Source organism: Chiloscyllium punctatum, chromosome 32 (genome assembly GCF_047496795.1).
Source record: "Chiloscyllium punctatum isolate Juve2018m chromosome 32, sChiPun1.3, whole genome shotgun sequence".
In the NCBI taxonomy this organism is placed as follows: domain Eukaryota; kingdom Metazoa; phylum Chordata; class Chondrichthyes; order Orectolobiformes; family Hemiscylliidae; genus Chiloscyllium; species Chiloscyllium punctatum.
The window spans coordinates 19,750,047-19,769,946 of record NC_092770.1 but is presented as its reverse complement, the minus strand read 5'-3'; the positions used below and the strand labels follow the sequence as shown (position 1 = coordinate 19,769,946).

Genomic DNA, 19,900 nt, shown 5'->3' with positions numbered 1-19,900 from the left:
ATTTTGGCCCAACTTGTCAATGCTGACCAGGTTTCCTAAGCTGACCTAGTCCCATTCACTCCATCCTAATGAACTCTAATTTACACTGATACCTCCAATGTCTCAGGATTCTCCTGATAGCTGGAGTTTGCTATTCCTGCCTTCAGCTTTGTGTATTTAGTTGGTATCTTGCTGTGGATTTGAATGCCCTTTCATAACTGAACACCTGAAACAGCATACAATACTCCAATTGCACCCTCACCAACCTTAAATTTATAATTCGTTCTTTCTTAAAATCTTAAATTCTTGTCAGTCACTCATTACCAATTTGTAAAACACTTTAATGTAGTTTGTCATAAGCTCAATATTCACCTACTGACAGTCCCTGTGGTTGTGGTTATATGTTTCGAACAGCCTGGCCCTTTAAGAAAATGAGCTGAAAATGTGTTGCTGGAAAAGCACAGCAGGTCAGGCAGCATCCAAGGAGCAGGAGAATCGACGTTTCGGGCATGAGCCCTTCTTCAGGAAAGGCTCATGCCCGAAACGTCGATTCTCCTGCTCCTTGGATGCTGCCTGACCTGCTGCGCTTTTCCAGCAACACATGTTCAGCTCTGATCTCCAGCATCTGCAGTCCTCACTTTCTTCTTTAAGAAAATGCCTGAGTTCTGGAGATACTTTGTTTTCCAAGCTCAAAGTCTGTAATTCCTATGGGATCAATGAACTACTGATTACACAACCCAACAGTGCTCTGCATTAACTTTAACAGTGAGTCAAAATTGGACCATGTGTAAAGCATGTGTTGTACCCGATCCCATTAAATTCCCAATGTGTGGCTGAGCCCAAAGTTTTATTGTTTGTAGGCATTGGGTTACATGACAAACCTCCTAAACTGCCAATGAGTAGCACTGTTTGGGCAGACATTGTGCCCAATACCATCCCAAAAAGATACTTCAACTTTCTCAATAGCAACCTTAAGCTCTGGGGTTAATTTTATGTGTGCCTGTTTGAAAGGACAATGACCCTCAGTGGATTTAGACACCTATTTCACCCATTTCTTTCTCCGAATTCTTTTATTCTTTCATGGTTGTGAGTGTTGCAAGCTGGGCCAATGTTGACTACTTTTCCTTAAGTGCCCTTGAGAAGGTAGTGGTGCTTTGTCTCTTGAATATTGCAGACCCCCATGTGGTATTGACATAGCACATGGGGCTATTTGGATGGCAATCCCAGGGCTTTGACCAAATGGTAGTCATGGTGCAATGGGGTAAAAACAATGACTGCAGATGCTGAAAATCAAATACTGGATTAGTGGTGCTGGAAGAGCACAGCAGTTCAGGTAGCATCCAATGAGCAGCGAAATCAACGTTTCGGGCAAAAGCCCTTCATCAGGAATAAAGGCAGTGAGCCTGAAGCATGGAGAGATAAGCTAGAGGAGGGTGGGGGTGGGGAGAGAGTAGCATAGAGTACAATGGGTGAGTGGGGGAGGAGATGAAGGTGATAGGTCAGGGAGGAGAGGGTGGAGTGGATAGGTGGAAAAGAAGATAGGCAGGTCGGACAAGTCAAGGAGACAGTAACTGAGCTGGAAGTTTGAAATTAGGATGAGGTGGGGGAAGGGGAAATGAGGAAGCTGTTGAAGTCCACATTGATGCCCATGGTGCAATGTCTATGGCCTGGTCATCCAAAGGCCCAGGTTAAACCTCCGATCATCGTAACTGCTGGAATTAAAAATTTAAAAATAATGAGGGGTATAGATAGAGTTAATGGTAGGTGTGTTTTCCGTAGGCTTTCAAGGCTAGGGAGTGCAATTTTAAGGTGAGAGGAGAGAGATTTTAAGAAGACATGGGGGAAAGTTCTTTATAAAAGAGGGTGGTTCACTTGTGGAATGAACTTCCTGAGGGAATGGTGGATGTGGGTACAATTACAACATTTAAAAGACATTTGGATAACTACATGAATAGGAAAGGTTGTAGGGATGTGGGCCAGGAACAGGCAGGTGGGACTAGTTTAGTTTAGGATTATGTTCGGCGTGGACTGGTTGGACTGAAGGGTCTGTTTTCATGTTGTATGACCCTATGACTTGATGAGCATTGATGAGTAAATCTGGAATTAAAAGCTAGAGTAAGTAATGGTGACATTGAAACAATCAGACCTTTGTTTAAAAAAAAACTTCCAGTACTCTTATATCTTTTTGAGAAGGAAATCCTCCATCCTTACCTGGTCTGTTTATGTGTGACTCCAAATCCATTATAATGCAGTTGGCTTTAATTAAACAGTAGTTGAGCCTTCCTCTCAGCTGTGTCAAGCCACTACCTACCTGCCCAGAATGTGGGGAGAAGCAATGACAAAGGTGTCCACTGTTTTTAGCTGAAGACATGTTCAAAAAAATGAGATGGTCTGGTGGTGAAAGCATTTTGGAAAATTTCAATTCAGTTCTTAGCGGATGCAAGTTCCACATCGCAAGAGAACTGTTCCTAATTTCTGTTAGCAGTTGACAATCTGAAGAGGAGGTTGCTCTCAGGAACTGGAAAACGTTTACAGTGGTCTGATCCTGGAGAGTGTCCTCTGAGCTTGTGTCTGAGACACATTGCTTGTCAGTATGGAGAAAGCTATACTCTCCATCTGGCTGTACTTTTCGAAATGTGCTTGATGTTTTCATTGGGTTACTTGACTTCAATGAGGAAAGTTATTTTTCCACTTAGTCACATCCTTCACAGCAACAAGCACAAGAAAATATCACATCACCGTCTTGGAAAGAACTTACTCGGAAAGTGGAAAGATGCAGGAATGAGGGCCCTTTGTCCAAGAGTTCTGGTGAATGCATTCTCACCAAAATGATGTGCCAAAAGAACATCAGAAAGCAATGAAATGAGTGCTGGGAGGCAAACAAGTTTCCTGCACATCTGATATTTTAGCCTGAATGAAGTAATGGAATGGGAGCAGCAAGACTCCACATGAATTAATTCTTAAGCCATTTGCCAGATTAATTGTTGCCATCAATTTCCACACTCCAACTTTCAGCCTCACTTTTGAAGGAGAGATTAGTAATTTGTACTCAAGAACCAAACTAGCGTAAATCTGTCCTTTGATTCTGATATTCTGATCAATATGCCTACGTGTACTTGGCTGTCAAATCCTTGTCATATCCTTCGGATGTTCGCAGCATTAGGATCTGGTACATCTGATACATGGAGGATGGGAGAAGGATTTGAATGGGATTGGTGAGTTGGAGAAAGAACAGGGGACAACGCAATCGGGATTTCAGAGGGAAACAAGGCCTCTTAGATTTATTGAACATATTATTATTTAAAATGGATCTTTTGGCTAACTGGGAACAAACTTGCAGCCAGTGGATGGGAATGGGAGCTGCACATGGAGTGGACTATTTTACGAATGAGCCAAGTGCTTAGGAAAAGCAAGGAATGGTGATATGGGGGGAAAAGTTGTGCTAGGGAGGATCCAAGGATTTCTTCCAGGACCTGGACAAGGAAAGGATAAAAAGAATTTAATTTAGCTTACTTAATTTAACAGTTCTGAAGAAGAATCACTGGACCCGAAATGTTAACTCTGCTTTCTCTCCACAGATGCTGCCAGACCTGCTCGCAATTTCTGTTTGTGTTCATTCAGCCTCGTCTGGTCACCCTGTCACTTTCAACCAGCATGGTCCAGAGCACTTGATACAACACTGTTCCAATGCCAGGTCAGCACCTTGAAACCTGAAGTCTATTTCTCTCTCTGAGTATTACAAGCCTTTTCTGTTTTACTATTGACACAAGTGGGCCTCACTACTCCTCCACACCTTCCCCTCCAGCCCATCCCTGCACCCCTCCATATGTACACGCCATTCACACCAACCCCAAGGTGCCCTGTGCCCTTGACCCCCGCTCAAAATCTTCCCCACCCTCCAAGCGCTGTCTTCTGCCCATCTCAACCCCTCCATGCAACCTCCCCAGCTCAGTCTCCCCAACTCACTCATCCATCCCACCAAATCCACTGTGCACTCTCTGACACTCTATACACCCCCACCTCACCTCAACTGCCCCCAAGTTGGTGCTCTTAGACCCTGAATTTAACGCTCACATTCTCTGTTCTAGATAGGTGAGGGACAAAGCTACAATATCTCCATAACACAGTCATGGGAAGTACAGTTTGGCAGCTGATAAGCCAAGTGGCCTTATTCTGTGCTGCACACTTCCTTCATCCTGCATTCCAACAGTGACTGTACATCATTGTCTGTGAAACACTTTGGGACTCCTCAGAAACATGATGTACGTAAATCCAAATTTCATTTGTTCCTCTGAATGAACTCTTCGCGATAAATCACCTTGTTCAAATTTCAGGCCATCTATCTTTTTCAGAAAACTGTCAATCACAACTTCATAATTGTGGACTAATTTTTTTTTTGTCCTTGCATGGACTCGATCCGTAGGCCAGAAATAAAACAAAGCATGGAACTATACATTGAGGGCCTTGAATTCCTTAAAAACCACGTTGTTCAAAGAGAAAAGAAGATATTCAAGGAATGTTCTCAGTTACTGGGAAGTACTCAGTGCTGATGAGGCTTGAGAGTGTTAGGAAGGGTTTTGTTCTGTCGAGATTATTTTCACAGCTGTGAAGTTGGGCTCTAAAGCTGCAGCTGAGTTGACGTAGGGAATACTGCCACGTCTTTCAGTCCACCCTTGAGCCTCACTTGGTGTGAGGATGATGCTGCCAGTGCCATAAACACTGCCATCACAATTAATTTTTAAGTTGCTTTATCAGGGTGCACGGTGGCTCAGTGGTTAGCACTGCTGCCTCACAGCGCCAGAGACCCGGGTACAATTTCAGCCTCGGGCAATTATCTGTGTGGAATTTGCACGCTCTCCCCGTATCTGTGTAGGTTTCCTCTGGGTGCTCCAGTTTCCTCCCACAATCCAAAGATGTGCAAGTTAAGGTGAATTGGTCATGCAAAACTGGTCATGCATAGTGCAAGGTGCATTAGTCAGGGGTAAATATAGAGGAGGGGAATGGGTCAGGGTGCATTACTCTTCGGAGGGTCGCTGTGGACTTGTTGAGCCAAATTGCCTGTTTCCATACTGTAGGGAATCTAATCTAAAATAATTATTATGTACTTGGACCAAGCAGGTACAGTGACCATTTATGCTGAACAGTCACAATGGTATGTGTGGTATAGGAGGATCCCATCCAAACCTTCCCTCACTCCCTGCTATATAAAGGGCCAGCCATCCAAATTACGAGAATGATCCCTGTACTTCAGAGGAGAGATTATACAAATTAGGCCTGTTGTTCCTTCTAGAATTTAGAAGGTTTAAGCAGTGATCTGATTGAACTGTTCATAATATTAACAGGAAAAGACCAGGTAAACAATGCCTCTTGCGACACAGTGGTAGTGCCTCTGAGCCAGGAGGCCCTGGGTCAAGTCCTAACTGCTCCGCAGGTGTGTAATTGCAACTCAGTGTAGGCTGATGAGAATTATCAAAATAAAGATAAACTATTTCCACTGGCTGGTGATTCTAGAGCTATCGGTCTAAAAATTAGGACCAGACCATTCAGGAGAGATGTTAGGAAGCACTTCTACACACAAAGGGTGGTAGATGTTTGCACAAATGGCAGTGGATGTTAGGTGCTAAATCTGAGATAGATACATTTTTGGTAAACAAAGGTCTTAACGAATATGGGCCAAATGCAGATATATGGAGTTAGGCCATGGTTCCGCCATAATCCCAGAATGGCAGAACAGGCTCAGTCAGTGGCCTATTACATAGAACATAGAACAATACAGTGCAGTACAGGCCCTTCGTCCTTCAATGTTGCGCTGACTTGTGAACTAACCTAAGTCCATCACCCTACATTATCCTATCATCATTCATATGCTTATCCAAGGACTATTTAAATGCCCCTAGTGTGGCTGAGTTAACTACATTGGCAGGCAGAGCATTCCACACCCTTACCACTCTCTGAGTAAAAAACCTGCCTCTGACACCTGTCTTCAATCTATCTCCCTTCAATTTGCAGCTATGCCCCCTCATACAAGCAGATGTCATATCCTCAGAAAAAGACTCTCACTGTCCACTCTAATCCTCTGATCATCTTGTATGTCTCTATTAAATCCCTTCTTAGCCTTCTTCTCTCCGATGAGAACAGATCCAAGTCCCTCAGCCTTTCTTTATAAGACCCTTGCTCCAGACGCTATGTTTCTTTATTCAAATAGTAGCTGGGATGCCTTGTTGATCTGGAGAAACTTGCAAGACTGCTGCAGCTTCCTGTTGTCCATCCACAGGTAGAGGAGTCAGTCAGACAATTCTACACACGGTTACAGGGGAGCTGAGGTTCCTGAGCCACTGGGTCTACAGAACCTAATGGAGCAGGTGCCACAGACGTCTGCAAAGATTGAGGGGTGAGGAAGAGGAGGATTTTCAGAGAACACGTCTAACTTCACAACAGCATCCAGGAGCATGACTCAGGTTCAACTGGGAGATGTTTACAGGATTTAGCCTCATCATTCGACCTAACATTGGACTTCACCCTGCATGAAGATGTTGCTGCCAGGGCTCATAACGCCATGGACACCATCAATATTTGAAGCTGCTTTATCATTCCAGGTTACAGTACATCCATCATCACTGTACCTGAGAGCTGCTGCAGGCCCCTGAGTGTGAAGAGGTGAATCTCTCTGCTTACTCCAAATAGGGAGGAGGAGGAGGATGACTGGACACATGGCTCTCCCAGGCCAGGATGCCAATGGCATCTTGAAGAAGGGTCCTGAAGAAGGGTTGTACTTGAAATGTCGACTCTCCTGCTCCTCGGATGCTGCCTGGATTGCTGTACTTTTTCTAGTACCACGCTTTCTCAACTCTGACTCTCCACCCAATGATTGCCCACTGGGGGGTATGAAGAGAAAGCGAGAGTGGGATACTGAAATTGCATGATCAGCTACAATCATATTGAATGGCAGAGTAGGCTAGAAGGGCTGAATGGCCTCTTCTTGCTCCTTTTTTTATCTTGGATAAAAACTATCAGGCATGACAGAGCCATTTCAGATTCCACAAAGTGAAAATCCCATCCTGATGATCTGATGGAGGACTGATCACTTGGCTGCTTTGAGACCCTCTTTGAGCCACACTATCTGTAGCCAGGCTGACAGCAATCTAAAGCCACACATCTCCAAGCATGAACTTCATGAATCCTGCCTGAGCACAAACTGCAGTAATGGGGCATCAGCTGGCTTCAGCTGAAACGATGGAGGCAGCTGAGGAGTTGGCCACAGTCTTTTGTTCCTCCCTGGATAAATAACACTTGCTTTTCATCCACAATGTGATGTTTGGCGGAGCACATAAGGAATGCAACACAAGTTGTGACTAGAGCAAAGTTTTAAAGATTATGGGCTTAGGACGCAAAGCAATGGCATCTAAGTAGCTGCCCAAGCTTAAAGATAGAACTAAAGGGCTCTCAGTTCAAAGTGACCGAATAATAGATTTGTTACAGCACATCAGGAGGCCATTCAATTCATCATGTTCATGCCAACTCTATGCAAAAACACTCAGCTACTCCTCCCCCGCCTTTGTCCCAGAGCCCTGCACATTTTTTCCATTTGTTAAATTATCCAGTTTCCTTTTAGAGGGGCTGATTGAATCTACCTCTGCCACATTCTCCGTCTATACATTACAAATCCTCGCCACTTGCTGCTCAGAAATGTATTTTTTTCTTCATGTCATCTTTGTTTCATTCACCATTAATTTTAAATTAGTGTCTTATGGTAACTCTTGATCTGTAAGGAGTTCTGTAAGGGGAACACCACCAGCTTTTCCAAACTTTCTACAGAACTGAAGTTTCTCATCCCTGGAGCCATTCTTAGAAAACCTTTCAGTGTCTTTTCTCCAGGTCCTTCACTAAGTGTGATGGTCAGAATTGAATACAGTACTCCAGCTGATGCTGAACTCATCATTTATGAAGGCTCACTCTAACTTACTGCTATTCTGTTCTGTGCTCTCCATATTGAAAGCCCAGGATCTCATTAGTTCTATAAACCACTTTCTCAACCTGTCCTGCCACCTTCAACAATTTGTGCACATGTACCCAGCAGGTTCATCTGCTCTTGTGGAGAAAGTGAGGACTGCAGATGCTGCAGATCAGAGTCGAGAGTGTGTTGCTGGAAGAGCACAGCAGGTCAGGCAGCATCTGAGGAGCAGGAAAATCTATGTTTTGTGCAAGAGCTCTGAAGGGCTCTTGCCTAAATCATCCATTCTCCTGCTCCACAGACGCTGCCTCATCTACTCCTGTGCCTCCTTTCGAATTCTACACTTCATGTTATACTGCTTCCCCTTGTTTCTTCCCCCAAAATGATCACATCACACTCCTCTACAATAAATTTCATCTGTATACTTTTTTCATGAGCCATTCAGTGTCCTTCTGAAGTCTATCTCTGGTCTCCTCACAGTTCACAATGCTTCCTAGTTTTGTCTCATCTGTAAATCTTGAAATTCTAAGAGCTACACACCGAACTGAACGGCACTGAGACAAATCAGGACAACACTGATCGCTGGGAGCACATTTCAGCAGAATAAGACAAACTATTCACCATCACTCTCTCTGTCCTGACTCTCAGCCAAATTCATTGAGATGCTGCCCCAGCTGTCCCTGTATATTCCACTGGCTAGAGATTTGCTGACAGGCCAATGTGTACACCCCAATGGAAAAGAGAAAGGGAAAAGAGAAATCTGGAATTACAGTCGATATCATTAAGCCAGATTTACAATTCACTGTTATATAATAACAAGAGCATTCCAGGTGTTAACAGCAAATAGTGTTAAAACAACTCCTAATTTCCCCTCTGTTTCTTCTGCTTTCGATCTTCAAGTGATATCCCCTGGTTATGAACCTTCGAGTAAATAATACATATCACATTCCTATGGGATCCATAATTGCAAATAGGAGCAGGAGTGAGCCATTGAACCCCTCCACCTGCTCTGCCATTCAATAGGATCATGGCTGACCCACTTGTGTTTCAAATTCCTCATTTCTATCTACCTCAATCATTGTTTACTCTTTTACCTAACAAGGACCTTATCTATCATAATCTTAAAACTATTTAAGGATCCCATCTTCAGCACCTTCTTAGGGAGAGAGTCCCAAAGTCACAAACCCCTCAGAGAAAAGCATCTCTTTATCTCTGTCCTGAAAGGGTGATCCCCTAATTTTAAAACACCGACCCCTATGTCCTGGGACAGCCACAAGAGGAAACAGTCTTTCCACATTGGCCTTGTCAAGGCTGTTGAAGATCTGAATAAACAAAGATGTGCAGGTTAGGTGGATTGGCCATGGGAAATGTAGGGTTATAGGGATGGGGTAGGGCTGAGGGTCTGGGTGGGAAACCTTTTGGAGGGTCAGTGTGGACTCAATGCACCCGTGGCATTTTATGATTCAATGAAACCGAGGGAAATCAAATAAAGACACCTGTGCTGAACCAGAGACTCCCAACCTGAAGAAATCTCTGATGCCTGACGAGGACATTGACTCACTGATAGCCCACCTCTGTTGGATGACACCGATCAGAATGAATGCTGCAGCATCCTAACGTAATAGAACAGCAATGAGTGTACTGAGTATAGCAAACTCCAGCACCTAATCCAGCTCCCCGTCTACACTGTACCAATCCGCTTGTTAAAAGACCTGGACATTTTGCTACTTATGTGCTGACAGGCCAAGGAAGGGTGTTCGGCCTCAACTTGTCTGTGTTTTATCATCTCTGCTTTCAGTGCTTCCCCAGGGCAGTGAAGCTCAGGGCATGACCACTCACTGCAAAAGAGAAACATTTGCTGCTCCCTTCCCCCCTGCACCACCCCCACCTCTCAACCTGTCACACATCTCTTGCCTGAAATTTTCAATCTGTTCCCAACAAGCATACAGTGAAACAGAGGGGAGGGGATACCTATTCTCCACCTTTAAGTTGCAGAAAGGCTAATAGGGTCAGTTCAGGGATCACTTTGAAGGATAGAAGCTGGACAGGCAGAACTCGGTGGGAGAGTATTCCAGCGATAGCAGTGGTCATTAGATTGACAGTGGTTATGGAACGCTCCTGCCATTGGAATAGTTTCTGCTAATTCATTCTATCAGAACCATCCATCATTCCAAACAAGCGCAGGCTGCAACACGAAAAGGCAATCAATCATCACAAGGAACTTGTCAGGAGCGTTAGCAAGAAAAGCCGTGTTTAAGGAGCTATCGGGACAAATGATTGAAATCCTCGTCCAATAAGTAGGTTTTGCAGAAAGGATACAAGAGGCAGAGAGGTTGCGAAGGCATTTCACAGCTTAGGGCCAAAACATCTGAAGGAGAAAGTGAGGATTGCAGATGCTGAAGATCAGAGACAAGAGTGTGGTGCTGGAAAAGTACAGCAGTCAGGCAGCATTCAAGGGGCAGGAGAATCGACGTTTCGGGCATAAGCCCTTACATCAAGAATTTCCTGATGAAGGGCTTATGTCTGAAACATCGATTCTTCTGCTCCTCGGATGCTGCCTGGCCTGCTGTGCTTTTCCAGCACCACACTCTCCACCCCAAACAACTGAAGTTTCAGTCACCAATGGTGGAGCAATTAAAGATCACAAGGCCAAAATAAGAGGTGTGAAGCAATCCTGGAGGAGTAGAGGAAGTTATCATAGAGACATGGAAATAGGGAAGGGAATTTGATATGGTTTTTTTCAACGTAAAGACACGCATTGTTCCTACAGACAATGCCCAGTCCCACAAGTGAAGCAGTTTGAGATGACAATAGCTTACCTAAGTCAGAACACTGCACCACTCGGAGGTGGCACTGGCACCCAAATGGGCACATAGGCATTTCATTATCAGGGAATAAACCGGATCCTTCATCCTCCAGCATAAAGTCAAGGAACTGTGTCTGATGAAATGGCTTAGCCCAGGAGGCTGCTATCAGGAATGCCAGCAAGATGAACACACGCATGGTTGCACAAGTAGCACAGTGACAACCTAGGAGGAAACAAGAGGACACATTGGTTACAACATATAGGATTCAATAGAATTCCCAGCACACAGCAGGCCGTTCAGCCCAACTAGTCCATGCTGCTGTTTACGCTCCACACAAGCCTGGTGTCTATGCTCCATGCAAGTCTCCTCCAACCTATATTATCTAACCCCATCAACATGTCCTTCTCTTCCTATCTCTCTCATGTATTTGATTAACTTTCTCTTTGATGCGTGCTTCTACATTATATCCTATTGTCCTGGGAACTTGCATGTAAATGAGTCAAAGTTTTACCATCCATCAATGAAGACACTTTCCTCCCCAATTCTGATGTAGAGGTGTTGGACTGGGGTGGACAAAGTCAGAAGTCATACGACACCAGGTTATAGTCTGACAGGTTTATTTGAAATCACAAGCGTTCAGTGCGCTGCTCCTTCATCAGTCCACCTCAGGTCACTCAAATTATTCTACAAATGAAGTACTCATGAAGGGATGGTCCAGTCTGTTTCCAGCAAACTCCCACAAATCATAAGATAATAAAGTTGATACTTTTTGAAGGATAACCAATGACTGACACTCCACTCTTCATTGAAGATTGCCTTGGGAGTACCCATGAGAGAAAGCTAAGGAAACTCAGTTCAACATCTCACCTGAAAGCGAGTAAGACAATCCCCCCATACTGCTGAAGAGCATGAGCCTCAACATCTGCCCTCCAGTCTCTAGAATGCGATTTGAACTAACAAGCTGCTAGGTCAACTTCTGTTGGTTAGCTCAATTGGCTGGATCAGGCGAAAATGAGTACTGCAGATGCGGGAGGTCAGAGTCAAAATTAGAGTGGTGCTGGAAAAGTACAGCAGGGTAAGCAGCATCCGTGGAGAGGTTGGCTGGATGGCCAGTCTGTGATATACAGTGATGTCAACAGCACGGGTTCAATTCCTGGATCGGCTGAGGTGACCATGAACGCCCAGGCTTCTTGACCTTGCCCTCATCTGAGGTGACCGTCAGGTTAAACTCACTACTAGCCTAATTTGTCTAATGAGAGAGCAGCTCAGTGGTTCTCTGGGGCTATGGTGACTTTTATACCAAACCACTGGCTGAAGACCTGCTCTGGCATTCAGCAGGTGGAGGGTGCTGCTGGCTCCTCAGACACCACAACGGTTATTAATATGTGAGTGCACCATGTTCCGCAGAAAGGCAATTTTCTGCTGGAGATGGATGTGACTCTGTGATGGGAACACCAATGCTGAGAATCTGCCCAGAATGTTTTGTGAGGGAAGTGGACATAAATTAGGGAATTTGCCACAGGGCAGGTCACAATGACTTATTTGCCCACAATAGAATAATCCCTCTCAGGCATCGCTTGAATCCTGTTTATTGTTAGGAATATTTTCCTTCAATGGTAATAACAATGAGTTCCAAATATAATAATGGGCAATATATCTAGTTACTGTCTCAAGTGAACTGACATAATTCTTTCAACATGCAAGCTTCTGATTAATGCAGAAGTGTTATTTTGAAAGATGATGTTTGTGAAATGGGACACATAATTAGGAAGAAAGTATAACATTTAAAACCATCACTGAATCAGTGAGTATCTATTTAAGCACCTTCAATCAGAACTCCTAATCATATGTAAGTTTTTTTCAAATAGTCATTAGTCTGGTGCATTATTCTAAAACTGGAGCAGGTCTAGTCACATGCAGATAGCCTCAGTTACTTTTCAGTCAATACTGTTTATGAACAGAAGGAATTTCAGGATCAGACATTGCCTCACTCCATATCCTGGCTATTTCTCTCAAACCAAATAAGTCATACTGACAGAATATTGCAAATACTCGAGTTGTTGCCGCTATGTTTTGAGATGTGAGTGAAAGGCTTCAAGGATTTGATCAAAAAAATTGGATGGCATGTGTAAGGGGAATTTACATTTCTGGCATCAATGCATTGCTCTCTGAATTTAAATTCATCTTCACTAGGCCAGGCATGATACTTTGACTCAAAATGTAGGTCAGAGGCTGTGAATTCTGTGGTGACAAAATTAGGAGTGTGATAGAATACTCTCTAATTGCCGAGGTGTATACAGTTTGAGGGGTAACTATTCCTTTGATAGTGTGATGAGATCTTTTATAGCCATCTCATTTTGCTTTTCATTCATGGGATGAAGGCATCTCTGATTCTGCCAGCCTTTATGGCCCACCCGAGATGCCCTGCTACAATCTATTAAGTGTAGGTAGACACAAAATGGCATTGGCAAGGCAGATCCAGGATTTTAACCCAACTACTGAAGGAACAGCAATGTATTTCCAAGTCAGGATGGTGTGTGGTTTAGAGGGGAGCTTAAACATGGTGATATTCACATGTTGTTAAACATGAGAGGGTGTGGAAATGATTTACAAGGCTATTGTAGGGATTGAAAGATTTGAGTCATTTTTCCCTGAAGGGTTGAAGACTGAGGGGTTACCTTATAGAGGTTTATAAAATCATGAGGGGCATGGATGGGGTGAATGGTCTTTTCCCTAAGGTGGGGGAGTCCAAAACTAGACAGTATAAGTTTAAGGTGAAAGGGGAAACGATTTAAAAAGAAGCTATGGGGTAACTTTCACACAGAGGGTGGTGCATGTATGAAACAAGCTGCCAGTGGAAGTGGTGGAGGTGGGTATAAATACAACATTTAAAAGGCATCTGGATAGCTATATGAAAAAGAAAGACCAAATACTGACGAATGAGACTAGTTCAGATTGGGATGTCTGGTCAGTGCAGACAAGTTGAACCAACGGGACAGTGCTATATGTTCTACGACTCAATCAGATGCCCTTGTTCTTCAGGATGGTACTGATGAATTTCTGCAGTGCACCTCGTAGATGATACCCAGTATCAGTGGTGGAGGGAGTGAAGGTTTATGGATGCCAGTCAAGTGAGCTGCTTAATCCCGGATAGTGTCAAACCTCTTGAGTACTGTTGGAGTTGCACACATCCAGGCAAGTGGAAGGTATTCCATCACATTCCTGACTTGTGCCTTGTAAATGGTGAATAGGCTTTGAGGAGTCAGGAGGTGAGTTAGTCACTATAGGATTCCTAGCTTGCTGTTGTAGTGTTTATATGGCTAGTCCAGTTCACTTATTGATCAATTGTAAACCCCAGTATGTTGATAGTGGAGGATTTAACAATGGTAATGCCATTGAATATCAAGGGGCGATGGTTAGATTCTCTCTTGTTGGCAATGGTCATTACCTGGCATGTGTGTGGCGAGAATGTTACTTGCCACTTGTCAGCTGAAACCTGGATATTGTCAAGGTCCTGCTTTATTTAAACATGGACTGCTTCAGTATCTGAGGAGTTATAAATGCTGCTGAACATTCTGCACAGCAGCAGAGTGTATATCACGGAATTGTTAGGTTGTAAAAGGAGCTCTTCAGCCCATTGTGCCTGCACTTGTTCTCTGAGCATTCAGACTTAATGCCAAAGTACTGCCTTTTCCCCATAACTTTGTAAATTGTTTCTATTTAAACAAGTATCTAATGCCCTCTTGCAAACCTGCCTCCACCACATTTCCAGGCAGGGCGTTCCATACCCTTACTAGATGGTACGTGAAAGGTTTTCTCACCTTACGTTTGCTTCTTTATAACAGTGTGCCCCCTGGTTCTTGATTCTTTCATAAGTGGGAACATTTTCTCCCTACTTGCTCTGTCTAGAGCCTTTGTGATGTTGAAAACATCCATCAAACCAAGTTGCCTGCTACTTCAACACCCCACTGTGTTCCCTGGCCACCATTTCCTGCGGCAGGCTTGCTGTAGTGATCCAATGAGCCTCAGCACAAGCTCAAAGAACAACATCTCACTTTCTGCTTGGGGACCCTGCAGCCTTCAGGACTCAACATCCAGTTCAATAATTTTAGAACCTGACTCTATCCTTCCATGTATTTTTTTACTCACCCCACACCCAGTCCTATTATGACATGGGTTGCTTTTAGCATTATCACCCATTCGGACCTACTCCTAGGCCTCATATCACACGATAGAAAACAAAAACAAAAATTGCTGGTTAAGCTCAGCAGGTATGGCAGCCTCTATGAATTTCTGTTTTACAGCATCCATAGTTCTTTCTGTTTTATCCCGTTACATGAGTTGCTTTCAGAACACCTCAATCATTATTCTCCTCCTCTTTGCTCTTCTTCTCTCCTGCTATCTATAATCTCCTTGTTTACCAAGCCCTTTATATCTCTTGCTTGCTGGGTTCCATCTCCCCCTGTCCACTCATCTCTCTCCTCCCCATTCTTGTCCTAGCTGCTAATAGTTCTGATGAAGAGTCACTGAACTCGAAACTCTGCTTTCTTCCCAGAGATGCTGCCAGATCTGCTGAGTTTCACCAGCATCCTTTTTTTAGCTTCAGATCTCCAGCAGCCTTAATTCTTTGTTTTACCAAATCTTCCCTCAGCTTTCACCTTTTTCATGGAGTACAGTCCCAACCTTTCCAATCTAAACTCATCGCTGAAATGTCCCATCCCTGAAGCCATTCCTGTAAACCCATTCAGGGCTCTCTCCAATGGATTAATATCCTTCCTAAAGTATGGGGAAGCTCAAGTCTCTTTAGGATGGGCCTTGAACCCTCAACCATAGAAGCAGGCCATTCAGTCCATCGGATCCACACTGACCATCCAAAGAGTTTCCTGTCTAAACCCAGCCCCCCTACCCTATGCTTGTAACCCTGAATTTCCCATGGCCAATCCACCTAAGCCTGCACAACATTGGATCATCAGAGGAAGCCAACACAAACAGTCACCCAAGACTGGATTCAAGCCTGGGTCCTGGCACTGTGAGGCAACAATGTTAATCACTGACCCACCCTGCCACCCAAAACCTTCCAAAACAAAACTTCAAGCGCCCTATGTTGAATTACAGCTCTCCTTGAAGGAAACCCAACCATCTCAAGTATAAACATTAATAAAGTCTGTCATTAATGCATGCAAAGCAAACTCCACCTTTATAAAACATTGTTTGACATTATTATCCAACTAGCCTCATTCCTCTGTCTTGATAATTCTTTTTCTTTCAAATATCTATCCAGTTTGTTTTTGAAACTTACTATCGAATGTGGTCCCACCATCATACCCGATCACAACTTGCTGCATAAAAATGTGTGGACTTATTACACGTTTATCCAAAGTTATTTAATTTCCTGTATTAAATAGAAAGCTAACCCACAACGTTCAGTGATAATAAGTTAAATATACACTGTCATGGTCAGATAATATTCAGTAAATAATTGAGACTACATTTCAAGGATATTTGACAGCACCTCCTAAACCTACGAGCACTACCACCTAGAAGGACAAGACCACAACCACCATTGAGTTCCTCTCCAAGCCACATGCTATCCTCCGTTAGAAATATATCACTGTTTTTCAGTGTTGCTGGGCCAAAATCCTGGAATTGCCTCCCTAACAGCATTGCATACATCCCTATACCATATAGCTTTCAGAAGTCAAACAATCGATCTACTTCTCCTGTGAAAATACTGAAAGACTCTGTTTTCAGCGCCTTTAGATGAACAGAATTCCAAAGATTTAAAACCCTCTGTAAGAAAAGGAATTTCCCCTTATCTCTGTGTTAAATGGGTGAGCCCTTATTTTTAACCAGCGACCCTAGTTTGAGATTCTCTCACAAGAGGAAACATCCTTTCCCCATTCATCATGGTAAGACTCCGTGCAGGCAAGGACAGCTGGATTTTAAACAGATGTTTGTAGCCAAGAATAAGTGGAAACAATAGCCAGGCAGTCTGGCGGATGGGGTGGAGTCATAGTGAAGTCACCTGACGAAGGAGCAGTGCTCCGAAAGCTTGTGATTTCAAATAAACCTATTGGAGTATAAACAAGTGTCATGTGACTTCTGACTTGGTCCACCCCAATCCAATACTAGCATCTCCACGTTGTATGGATTTCAAGAAGACCTTTGCCAGGGCAGTTATAAGTAGGCAATAAAACTTGGCCGAACCAGTGATGCCCACATCCCATGAACAAAACAAATAAAAACGAATTTTACAAAGGCATCACTGGCTGTGAAGCTGCTGTGGGATTTTGAAAGGCAAATGAAATGTTTTGCTTTCCTGAACTCTCTGCTGCCCAACAATACTGGAGAGTTGTAACGCGTACGTTAGCCATTTTGAAAGAGCGACCTGACCTCCCTTGATAGGTTGTGCTGATTCTCACGACTTTGTTGTAAGATAATTGGTAAGAGCTACCCCAGTTACTAGTGGCTGATCATTGAGTATCATTGGCTGCTGCCTGGAAAATGAGAGGCCACAATCAGAGTACAATATAGCGATATTTGTTATGGATAGATCTAGCCTTCCACCAGTCAGGATAATATTGACATGTCCATGACCAATTAAAAATCCAGGTGGAGCTAGTCATGTGGATGCAAAGATTGAAAGCTCCCTTTATCATTTTAAATTATACAGACTGTGCATTAAATTTTGGTGTTTTAAATCTATTAGAAGTCTAGCTGCAAGCTAACATTAGCAAAGTCAGATGGCAGACAAGAAGAAAAACACCATATTGAATTTCTGGTATTTGATGTTATTCTATGTTCTGTTTTTCTGCTTAATTCTTAAGATATGACAAATTGCTTGCCTGATCCACATAAACCCCAACATGCCAAATCTTTGATTGAACTCCACCCCATCCTTCCTTTACTAGTATTCCACCAGACTGCCTGGCTGTTGTTTCCACTTATTCTTGGCTACAAAATTCTGGTTAAAATCCAGCTGATCTTGCCTGCACGGAGTCTTGCACGGAGTCTTGAATGGAGAAAGGATGTTTCGTCTTGTGAGAGAATCTCAAACTGGGGTCGCTCGTTAAAAATAAGGGTTCACCCATTTAACACAGAGATAAGGGGAAATGCCTTTTTCACAGAGGATTATAAATCTTTGGAATTCTGTTCATCTAAAGGCACTGAAAACAGAGTCTTTCAGTATTTTCACAGCAGAGGTAGATTGATTGTTTATAAACAAGGGTGAGGGATCAGCGGGAATATGGATTAATCAGATCAGCATGATCTAATTCAATGCTGGGACAATGGGTGACTTGGTGGCTCAGTGATTAGTACTGCTGCCTCACGGCATGAAGGACCCAGGTTTGATTCCACCCTTGGCTGACTGTCTGTGTGCAGTTTGGCATATTTTCCCCGTGTCTGCATGGGTTTCCTCATATAGTTCAAAGTCGTGCAAGCTAGGTGGATTGGCCGTGGGAAATGCAGAATTGCAGGGGCACAGTTGGGAGGTGGGTCTGAATAGGAATGCTCTTCAGAGGGTCGGTGTGGACTTGATGGGCCAAATGGCCTGTTGCCACAGTGTAGGGATTCTGTGATATGTTTCTATTCCATAATAGATTTGAGAGACCAAATGACCTCCTGCTTCTAATTTGTGTGCTCATATGGAAATACAACATGAAGCTAGAATGGTGGCAAAACAGAAGTCCACTTTAATCATTTTTCAAATAGATGTTGGGGAAATACTTCTGGGAGTTGTCAAACTCATGCACAAAATGTCATCCTTGAGAATGTGAGCCATTCCCTGTTTCTGTAATAGGAAATGAGCTCTGAAATTCACAGGAGATGTTGATCTGTAATCTCTCAGTGGAAACTCTGATGGCAGGTCAACATCTGTCTTGAGGACAGTGGCGATATTAGCCCAAGTGACAGCAGGAGACTATCAGAAATTCTGGTGGAAGTTCAGGACTTAACTCTGAGATCCTGGCTGAATGTTAAAGATTTAATTTTGTTTAAAGTTAAAACACGAACACAAAAGAATTGTCCTGATTTCTCTCAACAAATGCTACCAGACCTGCTGAGCTTTTCCAGTAATTTCAATTTTTGTTTCACAAAAAAATTGGAACAGGAGTAGGCCATTCAGCCCACTTAGCCCAGTTCACCATTCAACATGGGCCTGGCTTAACTTCAACTGCACTCTCCCACCCATATCCCACATTCTCTAACATCTATCCTAACCTTAAACATCTTCAGTGATAGAACATCAGCAACGCTCTGGGGTAGAGAATTCCAGAGATTCACAACCCTTTGAATGAGTCAATCCTTGGTGTCTTGCCCTAAGGCTGTCCAATCGTGTTCTAGATTCCTCAAACCTCTCAGCTTCTACCCAGTCACCTTGACGTAAAAATCACTGTCCATCAATATGTAATATCCAATGTTAGTGCTAGACTCCAGTTGAGTCAATTATGACCTTACTGAATTTCTAATCTAACGGTACAGAAGGGGCATTGGTCTAGAGATTAATTGACTTTGAAAGGGTCCTGTGAAGGAACAGGAGGAAGCCATTCAATTAGATCTTAGCTGATCTGCAGCTGATCTCCATTGACCTGCCTTGATTTTAGAACCCTTAAGGCCAACAAAGATTCATCGATCTAAGCCTTAAACTTTTCAATTGTTCGTGAGGAAAAGTTTGAGATTTCAAAATAATTTTAGACCAATTTTCTGACATCATCCTTAAACATCTTTGCTCTGATTTTAAGGTACTGTCCCCCTATTCTAGATTTCACCCCACCCCCATCCCCGCTAGAGGAAAAACTTCTATCTACCCCATCAACAGGTTTAATTGTCTCAAACAATCAGATCATCCCTTACTCTTTCATCTTCCAGAACAACCCATGCACAGCTCAGCCAAGATCCCATTGTCGGAAGTCCATTTCACCTGACCAAGGGGCAGCACTCTGAAAGCTTTTGATTTCAAATAAACCTGTTGGACTATAACCTGGTGTTGTGTGACTTCTGGCCTTTGTCCACCCCAGTCCAATACTGTCACCTCCACATGATCTCATTGAATGGCAGAATAGACACAAGGGGCTGAATGGCCTAAACTTGTTCCTATTTTCTTAACACATTATCATTTTTTTAACCCTGTTTACCCAAGTATTATTCCAGTGAATCCGCACAT

At 43.4% G+C, this 19,900-nt stretch overlaps 1 protein-coding gene across 1 annotated transcript in view; it reads right to left on the bottom strand.

Moving 5' to 3' along the window:
* Nucleotides 1-19,900, bottom strand: part of dcn (decorin) — a 72,505-nt gene that overhangs the window by 45,918 nt on the left and 6,687 nt on the right. The window contains exon 2 of the mRNA XM_072551828.1: nt 10,750-10,959. Within this exon, the coding sequence (XP_072407929.1) occupies nt 10,750-10,933 (184 nt within the window). The 5' untranslated portion in view covers nt 10,934-10,959. The remainder of the gene's footprint in view (nt 1-10,749; nt 10,960-19,900) is intronic.